Genomic DNA, 15689 nt, shown 5'->3' with positions numbered 1-15689 from the left:
CAATTTTAATTTCAATGGAATATACAAGCATAAAGCCAAATACCTTTTTTATTAACAATACTCTCTTTTTTTCATAATTAATTTTTCATATTTAATGGTCTTTGGCTAATTAGAAACCATTGTAATGTCTGTTTAGCCGTGAATAAATAAACCAATCAGTTGTTGTCAAAGAGTAGTTAGCTTTTTAAATAATTAATTCAATAATCATGATGGTTATTATTAGTATAAGAAATCGTTTTCAGCTGTCACCCATATTTAAAATACATTCTAAGTGGCATTTGTTTTGCTGTGCATGTGTATGTGTCGTTTCTTTTGCAAAAGTGCCTGGCGGCCATTATCAACTTGGGAAAATGTTCCGTTTAATTAAATTGCATTTAATTGAATTTAACTAAATAAACAAAACTTGTGAAAATATTTCCCTCACGCTTTCGTTGTGCATATTTGAATAGCAACAAACAGTTTCAGGTGTATTTTAAAAATATTTAATCACAATATAATGGTAGCACACACACCATTGCGTACGGCGATGTGATTTTGTGCGTGTCGTTTTAATTGTTGATATTGAATGTGCTTATGGTGTGACTGTTTAATTAAATTTAACACAAACCGAGCGAGCAAAAAAAAAAAAGAAAAAAGCGGTGCGGTGAGTAAAGAGGGAAAACTATTGACAATTGGCTTAACGCGACGAAATTGGCCAGGCCAATAGACATTGGGCCGAACAATGCTTTTGCCAATCGAGTCAATTCAATTATTTCTCAATTATTGCATAAGCCGATTAACTGCACTATCAAGTTGAATGCATTAATTGCAGCGAAGGTGGCTGACGAAATCGAGCCCCAAAAAATATGCTATGGTTTTTGCGTGGCTATTGGTTATTTCCGCTGATGTGAAAATGAATTAATTGGTATATGATTGAATTTTCTCAGCGTTAAACATAATAAACATATCATTTATCAATATATTTATGTTTATTGAAAATCAGATATCAGTTTAAGAAGTATTTACATCCTTAAAGGACCTAATACGAGTTTGTTGAGTACCAGAGGATATTTCCAAAACTGCCCCACACTTTATTTAATTAATTTTTCGTTTCATTGAAAACGCTTGAAAACTTCTCAAGTTTAGGGATAAAATCCATTCTTTTGGAACATTAAATGTGTGTAAGAAATTCGTAGTAAGAATGGCCCTTGAATGTTCGTTACTTGATAGTTTTTACATCTCTTTGAAAGTTTCCGGTTTCTGTGTGTGTGGTTTTTCATTTCTTCTTCTCTTCGCCCGTTTTTCTTTATATATTGGCCAATTCTTTTCCCTTTGTTAGCCGTGGCAAAAGGGAAAACCATTCGCTTGGCTGTGTTGTGGCCAGGACAATTTCTTAAGCGGCATCAATGCAATTTCTTGCCAACGGCAGTCGCATCCCCTTTCGTTTTTGCAACCCAGGCAATTGTCTAAAATGTTATTTAATAGAAAAAGTGCTCTGCACAGCACAAAAGTTGAAATGCCTACGAACAAAACTAAATTGAACTGCATTTTGGGGGTGGTGGGTGGTGCGAGTGGTGCCCATGATGCTTTGTTAAAAAGACGTTTCTTAAATGAGTGTGCGTCGAGGAGAAAACAGAGGGAATTCCTTTTTGGAAAATCATGTTTTTTACCAATGAACTTTGGGCCCAAGAATAACAATTGTTGCAGGCGACAATTTATGCCAGCATGATGGGGAAAGTCGGGCTTTTTGCTTATCAAGTGCCTGTCCATGATTTATATAGATTGTATATGCATGACGGTGACCAGAAACTCTTTTGGCCAAAAAAAAAAACTTAAGACAAAACCTTCAACTAAGCAACAAACGCAGCAAGAACTTTCAACTTTTGCATCGACTTTTCGGCACGCCCAAAAACAAACTTTCACCGAAGTTCGAAGTCCCTATTCCGTCGCCCCTAGTTTTCCAGAGGTTTCTCGATGGGGAAATTGGAAAAGCAAAATATTGAACTTATTGGCTTTGCATGTAGTTTTAGCTGGAAAAGTGTCTATCGAGGGGGGGGGGTTGCATGTTACTTTTGAGCTTACTTAGCGTGTACTTTGTCTGAGCTTAAGCTACAGCCAAATTGAATTTTTCCCGGCACTTTCCCGGAAACAATCGCTGCACATTCAAATCGGGCTATGAATTTTCCTACGATATTCCTTCTCCATTTTCCCATGGCGTTTTTTCGGTGACACCCGAAAAATGGCGAAAGTTGTGCAAAGCGCAAAGTGCGTGCGGCATTGTCTGCCGCCCAAGGTGGCCCACATTTTCCCGCCGTTTCCGCGCCGCTTTCCACTTTTCACATTTCCACTTGACTTGCGGCGTCTACGCGAGCCTGATTGCAAAGCAACCGAAATTGAAGCGCACTCAAAACTTTTTTCCTGCCTCAAAATCAAAAAGTTTCGCCACGCAAAAGGAGTGAGCGTTTGGCTGTCTGCTCCTTGAAGGAGTTAGTACAGTGGATTATCCGAAAAGCGTCTTTATGGTTTAATAACTTTGACATGAAAAAGTTTATTTCATTTTGAAATATTATTTTTGATGGTCGTTCTTTTGTCAATATCTGTTGCTGTGAACATTGCATAAAGTGTGACTTTATAATTAATTCGCAGGCAATTAGAAAAATATTAATTGAATAATTAAGGTAATTTATGGCAATGAGTGCATTTTTCTCTGTAATTAATCATATATTATGTTTTATTGGATTTGTTATACAAATTTAAACGTAATTAATTATGAACTAATTAATCAAGTAACAACTTAATAAATTAATTTGTCTATAAATTATTCAAAATGCATATGATAATATTAATAACCTTTTTGTGTGGTCTTCAGCTTCAATAATTAAATGATTTTAATTTTTTTATTTCATGGGTGCTTGTTGAGTTGGCTTCACTGTAGTGAAAATCGAAGCTGGTAGCTGCATCTTTTGTTTAAGCAGCCCCAAAAAGTGCAAGTGCCTCAGCTGGTGGCTGTGGCTCATGCTCCTCGTGCTGATTCCACTGAGGTTGCTCCTGTCATGCATGCCAAGTTTCTTTTTATTCAAAAATGTTTGTGGGCGTCTTTGCGCTTTTCTTTCATATAGCTGCTGCTGCTGCTGCTACTTCTGCTCCGTTTCTTGCACGCTTTTCCAGATTTTCCAGCAGTTTCAACCAACCCCCACCCCCCTGGCCGCTGTTCATTTTGGCCTGCCGCAAACGCAGCACGCACTTAACTTTGCCAGCTACCACAATGCTGCGGTGAAACTCATTACGAGCTTAGAATGCAAAAACGAACCCCAAGCCCCCACAAAATGCAGCAGCAGCAGCAGCAGCAGCAAAGCAAAAGCAACATGCCCAAAAAGCACACACATGGTGGTTCCAGCATAAAGATTTTGTTCTGTTTACTCAAGTTTCATATAAAACTTAATGAAGGCAAAGAAGTCAAGCTAAGCTAATGATGTGTAAATTAAACGCAGACCGCAATTTAATAAATAAATAGGAAAAGGTGGATGATTAGAGATTAAACTTTCAAAGCACGAGAAATATTTCAACTGATTTATTGTGCTCATTAATTATTTTTAACCCAAGAAAACATGAAATGTTTGGAATTTTTTAACAGTCGATAGAATTTGAAGTGAAATTTCGCTGCAATTAAAATTGTATTGACTGGGTAAGAAGCATATTCAATGCTTTCACTCTGCTTTTCAAGCACAAAACAATGACTTTAAAAGCGAACAATAGAGGTAAAACACAATGAGCTTGGCTTTCGGGTGCTGCGACTCAAATTTCACTCTTGAATGAGTCCATAATTCTGGTAATATTTTTTTTTGCAACCTTGTCTGAAAAGGGACAATGAAAAATTGGTGAATTTCAATTGATTGCTGCAGCATCAAATATGCAAATATCGCATAACTAACAAGTGAGCTTTACGAATTTCCTTCGCGCATGTTAATTAACAAAAAAAAAAAAAATGAAAAAAGTCCAATAAAATCCAGCATGAAGGTATGGCAACGAATGGCATGAACAAAACTAATCACACAGAGTTTTTTTTAAGCGGAATGTATCTATAAAGCCAAGAGCTGCATGCGAAATATTAAAATATAACTAAAACACCAACCCGAGATGAGAGAGTCGAAAAAAAGTTTTTAATAAAAAGCAATACGAAACATTTGTGCACTTTGACAGCAGCAGCATGAAATGCAAAAGCAGCTGCCGCCGCAACGACAACTGTCTCAACGTGGAGTTGGAATCCAGCAGCAGACGAGCTCCAAGCGAAGGAAGCCAGTAGGAAGTGGTGGAGCCGGAGGTGCAACTGTAGTTGGACCGGCCACAGTGCGGCGACAAGTTTCTTGGGGGCCGCCAATCGTGGCCGAAACGGATGTGGATTTGGCCAACAACAGCAGCGGCAATGGCAACGGCAATGGGAATGGAAATGGAAATCGCAAAGCGGGCGGCAAACAAAATGGATACCATGGCGTCAATAGACGGGCCACCACCACCAGGAATTGAAGCTTGCAAACTGTCGCAAAAAACTTGTCACAGCGAGACGAATGCCAAAATGGCTCCGGAAAATATGTATAAAAGCATAAATATTTAGGCGAATTGATGGCAAGAAAACAAAAAATACGTACAAAAATAAACATGGCACAAAGACAGCAAACGAGAGAGCGAGAAAAACAAAAGCAATTTGTATAAATAAAAGCGAGTCAAAAGTGACAGAGACAGAGACAAAGCCAAAACAAATATTATAAATTGAAAAGAGCCAAGTCCTTGGATTGCTGTGTATAAAGAAAACTGTCTGCCCATCGAATTTGAATATTCCTCAAAAAAATACAGAATGGCATCAACTTTTTGCATCAAATGTTGATTCGAAACTGGCAAAGAATTTAAGACTTTGACTTAAAATAAATTTGAACAAAGACAAAAGGATTTCGTACTATAGAAAAACGAACTATTTCCAGAATTAAATCTAATAAATCTAAGAAAGCTTTGGAATCTTTTGTAATTGTTAATATGCTCATTTGTTTAGGAGTTATTTTGTAACTTTGGTGTAGTTAATATCAAGCGCACACTTAGCCATAACCACTTCAAACTCATAAACTTACATGTAAATTACCTTTAAATACCTTTTAGATTTAAGCACAAAATTACCTTTGCTGCAACGCAAAGTTGCCTCCATTAAGTTTTAAGAAGTGCACAACTTTTTGTTTTCGGTTTTTGTAAATTCCATTCTGTACTGTGTGATATACGAATGTAATAAAAGTTCTTCGGCCAGGAAATGAGAACACAACTTTAACTTCTTTCATATTAAACGATGAGAAATTACGCAAAATGACTCGCCCATACATCAATTCATTTAAATGCGCTTATTAAAAAACTTTCGCACAGCAAAAATGCTGACAGCGACAACAACAACAAAATATAAAGGAGGAGGACGTCGTCGAGATTGATACAACAACAAGGACTCATGGAGTCGGAAAAGATGGAAAAAGTGAAGCACACATAATGGCACTTCAATATGTGTAGGGGGAAAGTGGGGAAAATGGTGTATATATTACGGGGGGGTGGGGGGTTTAGAGGTGGTGATTTCATGGGGGACGGTGACCAACGGCTTTGTTGGTCAGTACTTTTAACTAATGTGTTTTGAGCGACCATAGAGAATCTCAAGTACTCGTAGACGCTCAGACACACATGCACCGGCTCCCTCATATGATCTACTTAAAGTGTGCACTGTGAGAAAAAGTGTAGACTAAAGGTAGTTTAATATGCATATTTAAATACTACAAATATTCCTATTTAAATCTACTTACAAAATCTTTTACATACTTAAAGAATACTTCAGGCTCAACTAGAACTCCTTAAAAATGTTTATCCTCATTTTTTTTTGAGTGCTGAACCGCATAAGGGTGTTGGTGTGGAAAAGGGGAGCTTATATAGCCAGTCTGGGGCTCCTTTAGTTTCGGCTCCTGACTGCACAAATAACCGCATAAAATGTCGTTAAGTATAACGAAATTGAGTCTGCACATAAATTCAGATTATGAGATTAAAATGTTGTGATTTTCGCACATAGAAACGTGTTCTGGGTTGGCCAGAAAACCCTTTTTTTTCGATGATGAAACCCGAAAAATGAGCTCTCAAATATTTTGGATGGAAAATGCGATGGAATAAGCAGTAGCTGCCTCATCAAAAGTGGCAACAACATCAACAGCAGGCAAGTCAATGTAATGAGTTTATATCGTCCTTTTGGCCCGAAGCATAAAATTTATGAAAAAGCAACATTGCGGAGGCACAGTGGAATAAATCGGTTGCAATTATCTAAATCAGTTACCAGATGTGGCAGGCTACTCTGGCTTGAAGAAGTTATAGAATTGGCTTTAACCACTTTGAAAATGTTTAATATATGCATATAGCATAGTTTAAATGGGATATATTTACAAGCATTTCGTTCAAAAAAAAATCCATTCCGCTCCACTGTCCACTGCGATGAATAATAAAAAGAAGTTGCGGTTCTGGCCGGCGATCAAAGTCAAATATTTGGTTTGGATGTTTACAAATTGGGTCAGCTGGTCATTTGGCCTGGCCTCCAGCCGCACCACGTCTGGTATTCACTCCCTTCGCTGTGAATTTTCCAGAAATAAAGGCCGTGGATCTCAGCTGTCGCATCATTATGACGCTAATTGCCAGGACATGCCGGCCAAAGGATTAGCAACACGTAAACCGAGTAGCATAGCATTCGATGAGACCGCAAAAACCAGGACGAGATAGAGCATGAGAGAACTCCATGAAGAGTCGCTAGACTCATAAACATTTTAGTTAGACTTAATCCGGTTATACACACATATATCCAGATTAGCGACCATGAGTGCAACGAAGGTGTATTTTTTTTCGCTACTCCCGAGAACTTTACGACACTTTTTAGGTAATGAATGGGATTACATTTTTTTTAATCCACCACCACCCGCTGGCTGTAAAAAAATTAATGCCAAAAAAAAAAAAAAAACAGCGCATTCAGGTCAGTTTTCGGTCTGGGAAACCGATTGACCTGCGGCCAATGGGTCTTATGAATGGGCAGGTCAGGAAAAAGATTGCATATAAAATAAGCCGACCACTCTGATGCAACCAGCAAACGGAGTCAAGCAACCGCACAGTCAAGATGTGTCTCATAGAGCAAAACAAGGAAGTTAAGGTTAACTCCAAGGAGAATCCTTCCCAGAACTCACCACCAAAGTCACCAACCGCCGCATACGCAATGTTTTTGCACCGCGAAGAGCTGAGAAGGAGAAAACTTCATGTCTCTCGGGTTTCAGTTACCAAAATTCACCTAACCAGCGAACTAATCGCTCAAACCAAGCAGAATATACGGCAGTGTAGCTTCGAGGATCTGGAGATTCTGGCCAGGGAGACGCTATTCAAGAAGAATCTGCAAAGAAATCTTTACTATCGACGCATGCACATACATCAACTGATGATAAGCAAAAAGAAGCAGCAGGCCAAGGACAAGAAGTGAAAATTAAAAAAGTTATTTAGTATAAGAACAGCAAAAGTGATTTTTACAATTATAAATATTATAAACTTATATTAAGACAATAAAACATTTCGCAAAATTGCAAATGCCTTAATAAAGGATAAATGTTTCTAAAGAAACATTTTAACAATGCTCTATTCACCCGAACATCCTTTGAATTCATAAATATATTGCTTTCCACTTTAAGTAAACGACCTCAACCATTACAATCAAGAATATCTGAGATCCTGTCAAAAAGATAGAGTTTAACCCAAACTAAAACCTAAATTAAACTTCAGTCATTTGTAAAAGCCAAAGTGAAGGGGCAAATCCTTCTCACATTCACATCTTATCTTTGCTCCGGCAAAAGTGCAATTTTCCATTTAAATATTTGATTATGTATACGTATTCGCCCAGTCGTAATTGTCAGAGAGCAAAAGTGTCGGCGTCGACCTGCACTTGTAATGGGTGTAAAAACAAATTTGCACATGATTACCAAAAAAAAAAAAAACTGCGAACATTTAATACAACTCAAACAAAATGGAGAGTTGCATAAATTTGAACAGGCCAAAGGGGGTGTAGAAAAATTCTTGCCTTTTTAGACTACATAAATTTTAATTAAATGTCACTCATACGCCACGTACGCCAGCCATCGTGTGTGTGTGCGTGTGTGTGCGTGTGAGTGTCTGCCTGCAACGGAGTGGTGTTGCTGCGTTAGTGTGAGTGCTGTGTCTGTGAGTGGTGCGACAAATGAATGCACATGAAAGTGGCGCACGAATTACACTTTATTGAACAGCAGCAGGAGCCAGGATGATGGGGGTACACAGGACGAAGGACAATGGCGTCGAGAGTGGAGCTCATCTAAAGCGAAGCGTAAAACAAAGCAGGACACCAAGGAGTCCGAAAAGGGTGTTCGCCGCTCCGCAGCTGTGCGTTTTTCGCAATTTTCCGCAAATTTATTTTCTGGCTGCTGCCAAATAGTTGCACAAAAATAAACTCTTTTTTGCGTTCCTTATTATCAATGTATCAACATTTTTTGACGTGTTAAATTTGAATCTAGAAATGTATTGTAAAAATATTTTCCAAGTAATAATAGCTTCGATATTATAAGCTCTGAAAAAACTAGGAATATTCTTAGTTTCAAACTTTTCACTTTCTGTATGCAATTAAATATGCATTTAAATAATTTCGTAGAATTCAGGAAAGCCTTGTTCTAATTCCAGGAAAGGAAACAAGAAAAATGGGTAAAGGCACCGATTTTCTTATTTTTTTGGCATCTAGCTCTAATTATTACTTTTTGGCCAACTTTTTTGCGACTTTTTATGTGTCTAGCAGTTTGTTTGTTTCCATTGGTGGCGAATCGTGCATTTTCATTAAACTTTTACAGCATGCATTATTCATGTTCTACAACAATTGCCACGGTCCAGCAGCGAACATTTGGAAAATATAAGAAAATTTCGCTTTCCACTTCAGTGTGCCTAATGAAAACCCATCAGGAGCAGCATCATCTTTCGCTGCCACTCGAAACTTTTACAATAATTTCAGCATATGCGTCTGGCCTTCTTGACAAATTAACTCAAGTGCGCAATGAAGTGTTTATTGTGCTGGAAAAACTTTTTGTTTTTGGTGGCCATGCTGAGCTGAAGGCGTGGTCACGAAAAATCAGGATATACGCAGGGAAATACTCGTGTCTACATACTTTTTTTTCAACAATCGAGCGGATAGAGATGGCATTATTAATCAATAAAAAAGCAATTAATCAATTAATAGCAATGATAATAAATATAAATATAGTTTAAATAATCTATAAGATCTGTTAAATCTGATAAATAATTTTTTTTCATAATTTTAGATTTAAAGTGAGTAGAATCAAAAAATCTGTATAATTGGCTACTTAACATTTTATTTTTTATTTTTAAGTTCTCGAAATAATGTATTTAAAACTTATAAACTGTTTGTAAGAAAGCCATAATGCCACCACTGAAATCACTGACTGAACGTAATCGTCATGGTGGCTTAAAGCAATTTGTTATTAATTTCCCCGTTGAAAAGTTAAAAAAAAGCGAACTTTTTCTTTCCTTTGTTTCGGCTCTTTCGCTTTTCCCTATACTTTTTTCCCGAACTTTCCATCTCTTTTCCGCTGCCGCAGTGTCTCAATACCACTTGGCATTCATTTAATGCGAAAAGTTATTGTCGTTTTTCGTTCTTGTTGTTGTCGCTTGTGTGTTGCCACATTAAAACATGGCCCATAATGGTTAACAAGGCATTTGCTTGTTGACCATCAACCAAATGACCGGCAAAACTTGTGCTTACATTGTTCAACATGTGTAATAAATATATTTCCACCGCCACCCTTCCAAAATGCGTGACTGTATGGACGAATGTACATAGATTTATGTCCATTCGATTATGACGTTAATAAATATGGGTTAATACATAAAAAAACTTATAAGCAATGCAAGGCATTTTTAAACAATAATTTCATTGGAAATAAATATCACATTTTTCAATGATAAAATTTGTCGCTCTCGAATTAATTTCTTATATTAAATATCAATTGTTTTTATGCTTGGCATTTCCCCGCTATTCAAAAGTAGTGTTTAGTAATAAAACAAATATTTTGTAAAATAGCTCATAAAATAGCAAAAATTTTCCGCATGCGGCAGGTAATAAATTGGAATTTTCCACCTTTGTGCGATGACTTGGCAAAGTTCGTAACACAAACATATTCGAAATGCACGCGCCGCGAAGTATGCAATGAAAAATGTGGTGAAACAACAATGTTAATACGACTGCCAAAGGAGCCCCGAAAGGGGGCGTGGCAGATCGAGGGGCTAAGGAAGTGTGTCAGTGTCAGTGCGATGGATGAAAGTGCAAGTTTTGCTTATTGTTTGCAATGCTGCCACTGCCTCCAGTGCCTCGAGTAACCTTCGGCCAAGAACAATAAAACTGCTGGAAAATGAAACTGAAATGCGTCCCATGCAAATGTGAAATGGAAAAGTATGAAAAGCTAAAGCTAAAATAAAATTTTAAATGCTTTTTTCCATACCCCATGGCAGAGAGTTGAATAGTTTTGTAATCAACTCAGTGTCACAAAATTCCTTTTGTTTGCTATACTGATTTTTATTTTATTTTTTGATTTCATCTCTTTTAGTTTGTATTTTAATTGATATATTCGTTTGAATTACTCATTAATTTCTGGCTAGGATATTTAGCAATCCTATCTGCAACCTTTTTTGCTAACTTCCTTCACTGGGAGGCGACAGCGATGCATTGACATGGCCAACACATTTGCACTTGACTGAAACGCGTTGGCCGTCTGCCTTGTTGTCGATTTTCGGCTGATGCTGGCGATGCCACGCCCCTTGAGAATAGGAAAATAGGGGGGGCTGCCATAGAAAGTCCCGTGAAGTGACTGGCGGGTTTCGTGTTACCAAGACACCATTCGGGCTCCTGACGTGGCGCCTTTTGTTGGCCGGAGCCTTGGGGTCGGGCTTATGGGGCAGCAAAATGGATTTTCGACGGTTTCCGCCATACGGAATGCAATACAGGAGATGCACACACAAGGCGTGCACTTAGAGAAAAGGGAATATTCAAATGATTATTAAAATACATTTTTAGTTGCTTAATAGACAGCTTGATTAAAGAAGTTACCTCTATAAATGTGCTTTATAACTCTACTCTTACATTAAAGCAACTTTTATTTCGTGATTTATACTAATTAATTGTGTACGAACGCATCTTTGCCTCTTATTTTGCATATCAAGTCGAAATAAAAAATAAAATCATAAATCATATAGTCCCTTAGATGTTCTATGTGCACACCTTCATGTCAGTTTAGTGCATTTATTAACAACACAAAGTGCCAAATCACGACAGTTGCCAAAATCTCGTAAAAGACAAAAAAAAACTGAAATAAACTTTTGCCAGCTGAAAATGCAGCTTGAATAACCGTCATCCCCCCCCCTCGCTATCCACTCTGTCTATCTTTCAAAGCCTTTAAATAATTATAAAACTTTATCTCTTCTCTGGACACACGCAAACATGAACCCCTACACTATCGTCCATGTCCATTGAACGTCACTTTGACTAAAGCCAAATAGAATTAAACCCTGAAAAATATTTGATCTAAATTCCTGAATTCCCACCCCGCCGCCACCGCCACCGCCCACCGTTTTTTCCGGACACGCCACACACCAAATCCAGCATCCCATCCAACCTCCTGATGCCATTTTCATGCCCAATCTCCCCCAGAAAGCGCAGCAGCGGCAGCCGCAGGAACACAAATCCCGCCACAAAGCGACCGATGACACAGAGGCTCCAAAGCAGCAGCAGCAGCAGCAGCAGCAGCAGCAGTCCTTTGATGTAGCCACAAATGCCAATGGGTCCTCTCTGCCAGCGAGTCGGGTGAAAAATCCGGAGGAGCCGGGAGGAAAATCCCCATTGGTGCCGATGCGACAGCATCACTCGAAAGTGACGCGCCCACCCCCGCCGCCGACGCTTTTCCTGGAAAACTCACTGCTGCAGCGCCAGTTCGCGAATCCAATTAGTTACTTGGGTGGACCGCGTCTGCAGCCGCGCAGTAATCGCACCAGCATCGACTCGATATTATCGCTGGATTAGCACCGCAGCCAGTTTCCAGTTCTCCGCCCACTGCAATCCGTGGAAAACCTCGCCGACTAGTCACAAACTGTCAACTGGTGGGCGGGAAAACCCCCAGTGGATCCTTTTCTCCCCCCCAAATGCCACAATCTCCTCAACTTAGAAACTCAAAGTTAAAATCTTAAAAATTGTTAGCTAGTCCTAGTTAAAATACAAATAAATTGTTACAAATTATCGTTTAGTTTGTTACTAAGAAACCTAAATGTGGAAACGTAAGTATTTTGCTAAAAATGGGAAATCGAATACTTCCAAAAGAAAATATTTAAAAGATAGCAGCTCAATTAATTTTCCATTAAAATTAAAATCAATAAATGTATAAATATTTTTATTTGATTAAATTAGTTTCTGCGTTATTCGCCACATTGGATCGCTTGTAAGTATGCATTCACTTTTTGCTTAGCTATACACTTTCGATCTTAAAATAAATTGTGTTTCCGCCCACTGATTACTGATTTATCCCCCTTTGGGAATATTCCCACTGAAAAAAAGGAGCCGATCGCAGTGGGACCTTGTGTAGGGGCGTGTAGAAAAAGCCCTGGACATGGCTACGGGGCGTGTTGGTGAAGGGGGGCGCGGGAATGAGACGACACTAGGTGAAATCCGGTGGCTTGTACTTCGGCGGTCGCTTAATTGGCTTCTATAACCAATTGCGGCCGCCACGTCAAATGTTGTTCTCCTTGGCGCCCTTGGCCCCGGCACCGGAACCTGATCCCGAACCGGATCCGGCATTAGCTGTCGCTCCGGCATCATTATCGCTCTTGTTGTTACTGTTGTTGTTGCTATTGGTATTAGACGCCGTCGATTCCTCGCCATCAGCTCCGTCGCCTGAAAACAGCATAATGGTTTAGTTAGTAGGGTTTAAATACAAATTACAAGTGGTCAGTAGAACCAATTAAAATGACTAATGGTTAATCACTCACCCTTTTCCTTTTCGTCCTTGATCTCGCTGGACGTCTCTGAGGATGCCTTGTTGCTGTTGGTGTCCTTGTCGAGACGCGGCCGCTTCCGCTGACCCTTGTACGAACGGTTATCCCTGCGACCGCCTTCGCCCTCATCCTCCGAATCGGAGTACTCGTTCTCGGGCACAATGCGCTTGTCCTTGTCGCTCTGCGGCAGGCGATCATCCTTGTCGACCTTGTCCTCGTCGTCGGACTCATCGTTGATGGCATCCTCGGGAATCGCTTGGATTTGAACGCCCGGAGCGTGAGGCAGCATGCGCAGGTTCTCGAACAGACGGTTCTTGATCTTCTCCAGGTACTCGGATGTATTCTGATTCGTCATATTGCTGGGACTAATGTGCAGCTTAAAATCGGGCCCAAAGTACTCGAAGTAATCGTTGTAGGGCAGTTCGTTGGCTATCTCCACGGCCAGTGCAACGGAGGTCTCATAGGTCCAGCAGCGGGATACATTACGAATGGTATAACCACCACCGCCGACCATCAGGAATGGCAGGTTATATTTCTTCACGAACTCCACGCACTTGCCGTGACCCTTGACGGTGAGATTGAAGCAGCCTAACCGATCGCCAGTCAGCGAATCGGCGCCACACTGCAACACCACGGCTGCCGGCTGGAATGTTTCCATCACCTTGCTGATAATGGGCACAAATATGCTCTCGTACGCATCATCATCCATGCCATCACGCAGGGGTATATTCACCGCATAGTACTTTCCCTTGCCGGCGCCAATGTCTCGCAGATCGCCAGTGCCCGGGAAATACTCTCCGTACTTGTGGAAGCTGACAGTCATCACACGATCGGTGGTATAGAACGCCTCCTCCACGCCATCGCCGTGATGGACGTCTATATCTATGTAGAGAACACGCTGATGGTATTTAAGCAGTTCCAGAATTCCCAGAACAATGTCGTTGACGTAGCAGAAGCCCGAGGCTTCCGATTTTTTGGCGTGATGCAGCCCACCGCCCCAATTGATGCAGATCTCCGAGGCTTGCTTATTCAGTTTTACGGCCGCAGCTACGGATCCTCCGGCGGAGAGTTGGCAAAACTCGTATAGTCCATCGAAGACGGGACAATCTTCGCCGACATTGAAACGCTGCATCTGCTTGTTGTACTCCGACATGTTGTCCGGCCGAATGGATCGCAAGAACCGGACGTACTCGTCCGAGTGGAACTTGGTCATCTCATCGGCAGTGGCTTTATGGGGACGCTAGAATAGAGAAATTCGCGTTTAAATCTATCATATATATATATATATCTATCATCACATATTAATAAAGTAACTCACGTATATTTCCATTTTTCGATAGAGCCCATAGTTGAGCAGCAGGTTGTGGGTCATGCGTATGCGATGGGGCTTCATGGGATGACCCTGGCCATAGTAGTAGTTGCCAATGTCGCCTATGGATCAAAAATCGCAATTATGAGCACGTTGAAAAAGTAATTATTTGCCACGCTATGTGGAATACAAATTTTAAGGCCACTGTCGGCGAGGCGTCTGCCTGAGAGCAGCACTTTTTCCGAACGACCGCAGTAGTAGCACTTTCGCCCCGAACGAAAAAGCAACAAAAACACACAGAAGAGGAAGATAGACATCAGGTACATACACACACAAACGCATACAAACGCACTGCGGTCGTATGGAAAAAGTGCGCTGTGGACCGGAACGCGCTCGTACAGTCGCCGTAAAACTTGAAATTTGCAAAAATGCTATCATCTGATGCTAAGTGGATGCGGAAAAAACACAAAGTCGACATGGTAACCCTAGCTGGCACTTTGTAAACACAAATTACCCATCTAGTAGGCCTTTTACTTCCATTTAAATGCTCAAAACTTACTGTCGTAGTAGTAACAAACGCGCTTTTTGCTGTGAGACTGCATTTTGCGGTGCTGTTGGCGGGTCTTAAATCCCCTTAAAGTCGATGTTTTTCTATCCTTCGTCGATCGGATGAACTTGCGAGCTCAGAAGATGGTTTACTTTGGTGCCGGTCCGATTTTTGGCACTTTGGCGCAACTATATAGCCAAAATCGGAGCGCACAAGACAAATTCGCGAAGAGGAAACCTCTGCAGATGGGCAGTGTGACCGCGGACTTTTTTAAATCCACACTTCCCGGCTCTGCAGAATATACTTTTAATACTAACTGCATGAATACCGAAAATACCAAACAAATATATTTAATTATTTATTAAAGAAATATATTTAATAAATTTACATATGAAATACGATTACCCTCTTCATACAGAGTGGTCATTTTTTATTAGATATATAAACAATCAGACCTATGTACTTATCAAAAATTATCAAATATCACGACATATTTTTTGGAAAAATAGCAAGGATCAATTATAAGTTTATAAAGCAAAGTTTATTGGCTAAGATCACGTTGCAGAGTCTGAAGCTGGAACTAGAGATGTTGTTGGAAAACATTTAAGTTTAAGCATTCGAATAAACTAATTGATTTCAATATTTTCTATACAAATATAAATGATTCATTATAATTTAAGAAAAACAAAAACACAGAAGTAATAGGTTGTAGTCCGGGGTAAATAATGTTAAGTCGATTAATCGATA

The 15689-nt window shown here is 39.8% G+C and overlaps 3 protein-coding genes and 1 long non-coding RNA gene across 8 annotated transcripts in view; 3 read left to right on the top strand and 1 right to left on the bottom strand.

Moving 5' to 3' along the window:
- The window catches only part of axo (axotactin), a 57714-nt gene extending 45381 nt beyond the window's left edge, over positions 1–12333 (top strand). For 2 of the 5 annotated variants that reach the window (NM_001274494.1, NM_001259702.1), the window contains exon 21: positions 11705–12333. In NM_001274494.1, the coding sequence (NP_001261423.1) occupies positions 11705–12121 (417 nt within the window). In that variant the 3' untranslated portion in view covers positions 12122–12333. Of the gene's footprint in view, positions 1–4179; positions 5329–11593 lie in introns of those variants that run through there. The other 3 variants (NM_079917.5, NM_001274493.1, NM_001259701.1) reach the window with 3 other exon arrangements.
- On the top strand, positions 7148–7501 carry CG13716 (uncharacterized protein; the record flags this gene model as incomplete). Its single annotated transcript, NM_139663.1, has 1 exon — positions 7148–7501. The coding sequence occupies one exon, from the start codon at positions 7148–7150 to the stop codon at positions 7499–7501; it is 354 nt and encodes a 117-aa protein (NP_647920.1).
- A 136-nt stretch (positions 12334–12469) lies between the features above and the next one.
- HDAC1 (Histone deacetylase 1) lies at positions 12470–15203 on the bottom strand. The gene is made up of 4 exons (NM_139661.4): positions 14955–15203; positions 14405–14517; positions 13081–14326; positions 12470–12985 (listed from the first exon to the last, which is right to left on the bottom strand). Exons 1-4 carry the CDS (start codon positions 14995–14997, stop codon positions 12822–12824), a joined length of 1566 nt encoding a protein of 521 aa, NP_647918.2. The 5' UTR covers positions 14998–15203; the 3' UTR covers positions 12470–12821.
- Positions 15034–15335, top strand: lncRNA:CR45438 (long non-coding RNA:CR45438). The gene has a single exon (NR_124785.1). It is a non-coding gene; the product is annotated as a long non-coding RNA:CR45438 (long non-coding RNA).
- The last annotated feature ends 354 nt before the right edge of the window (positions 15336–15689 follow it).

Source organism: Drosophila melanogaster, chromosome 3L (assembly GCF_000001215.4).
Source record: "Drosophila melanogaster chromosome 3L".
Classification (NCBI taxonomy): Eukaryota; Metazoa; Arthropoda; class Insecta; order Diptera; family Drosophilidae; genus Drosophila; species Drosophila melanogaster.
The sequence above is the reverse complement of the archived record's forward strand: the minus strand, read 5'-3'. Positions and strand labels throughout refer to the sequence as shown.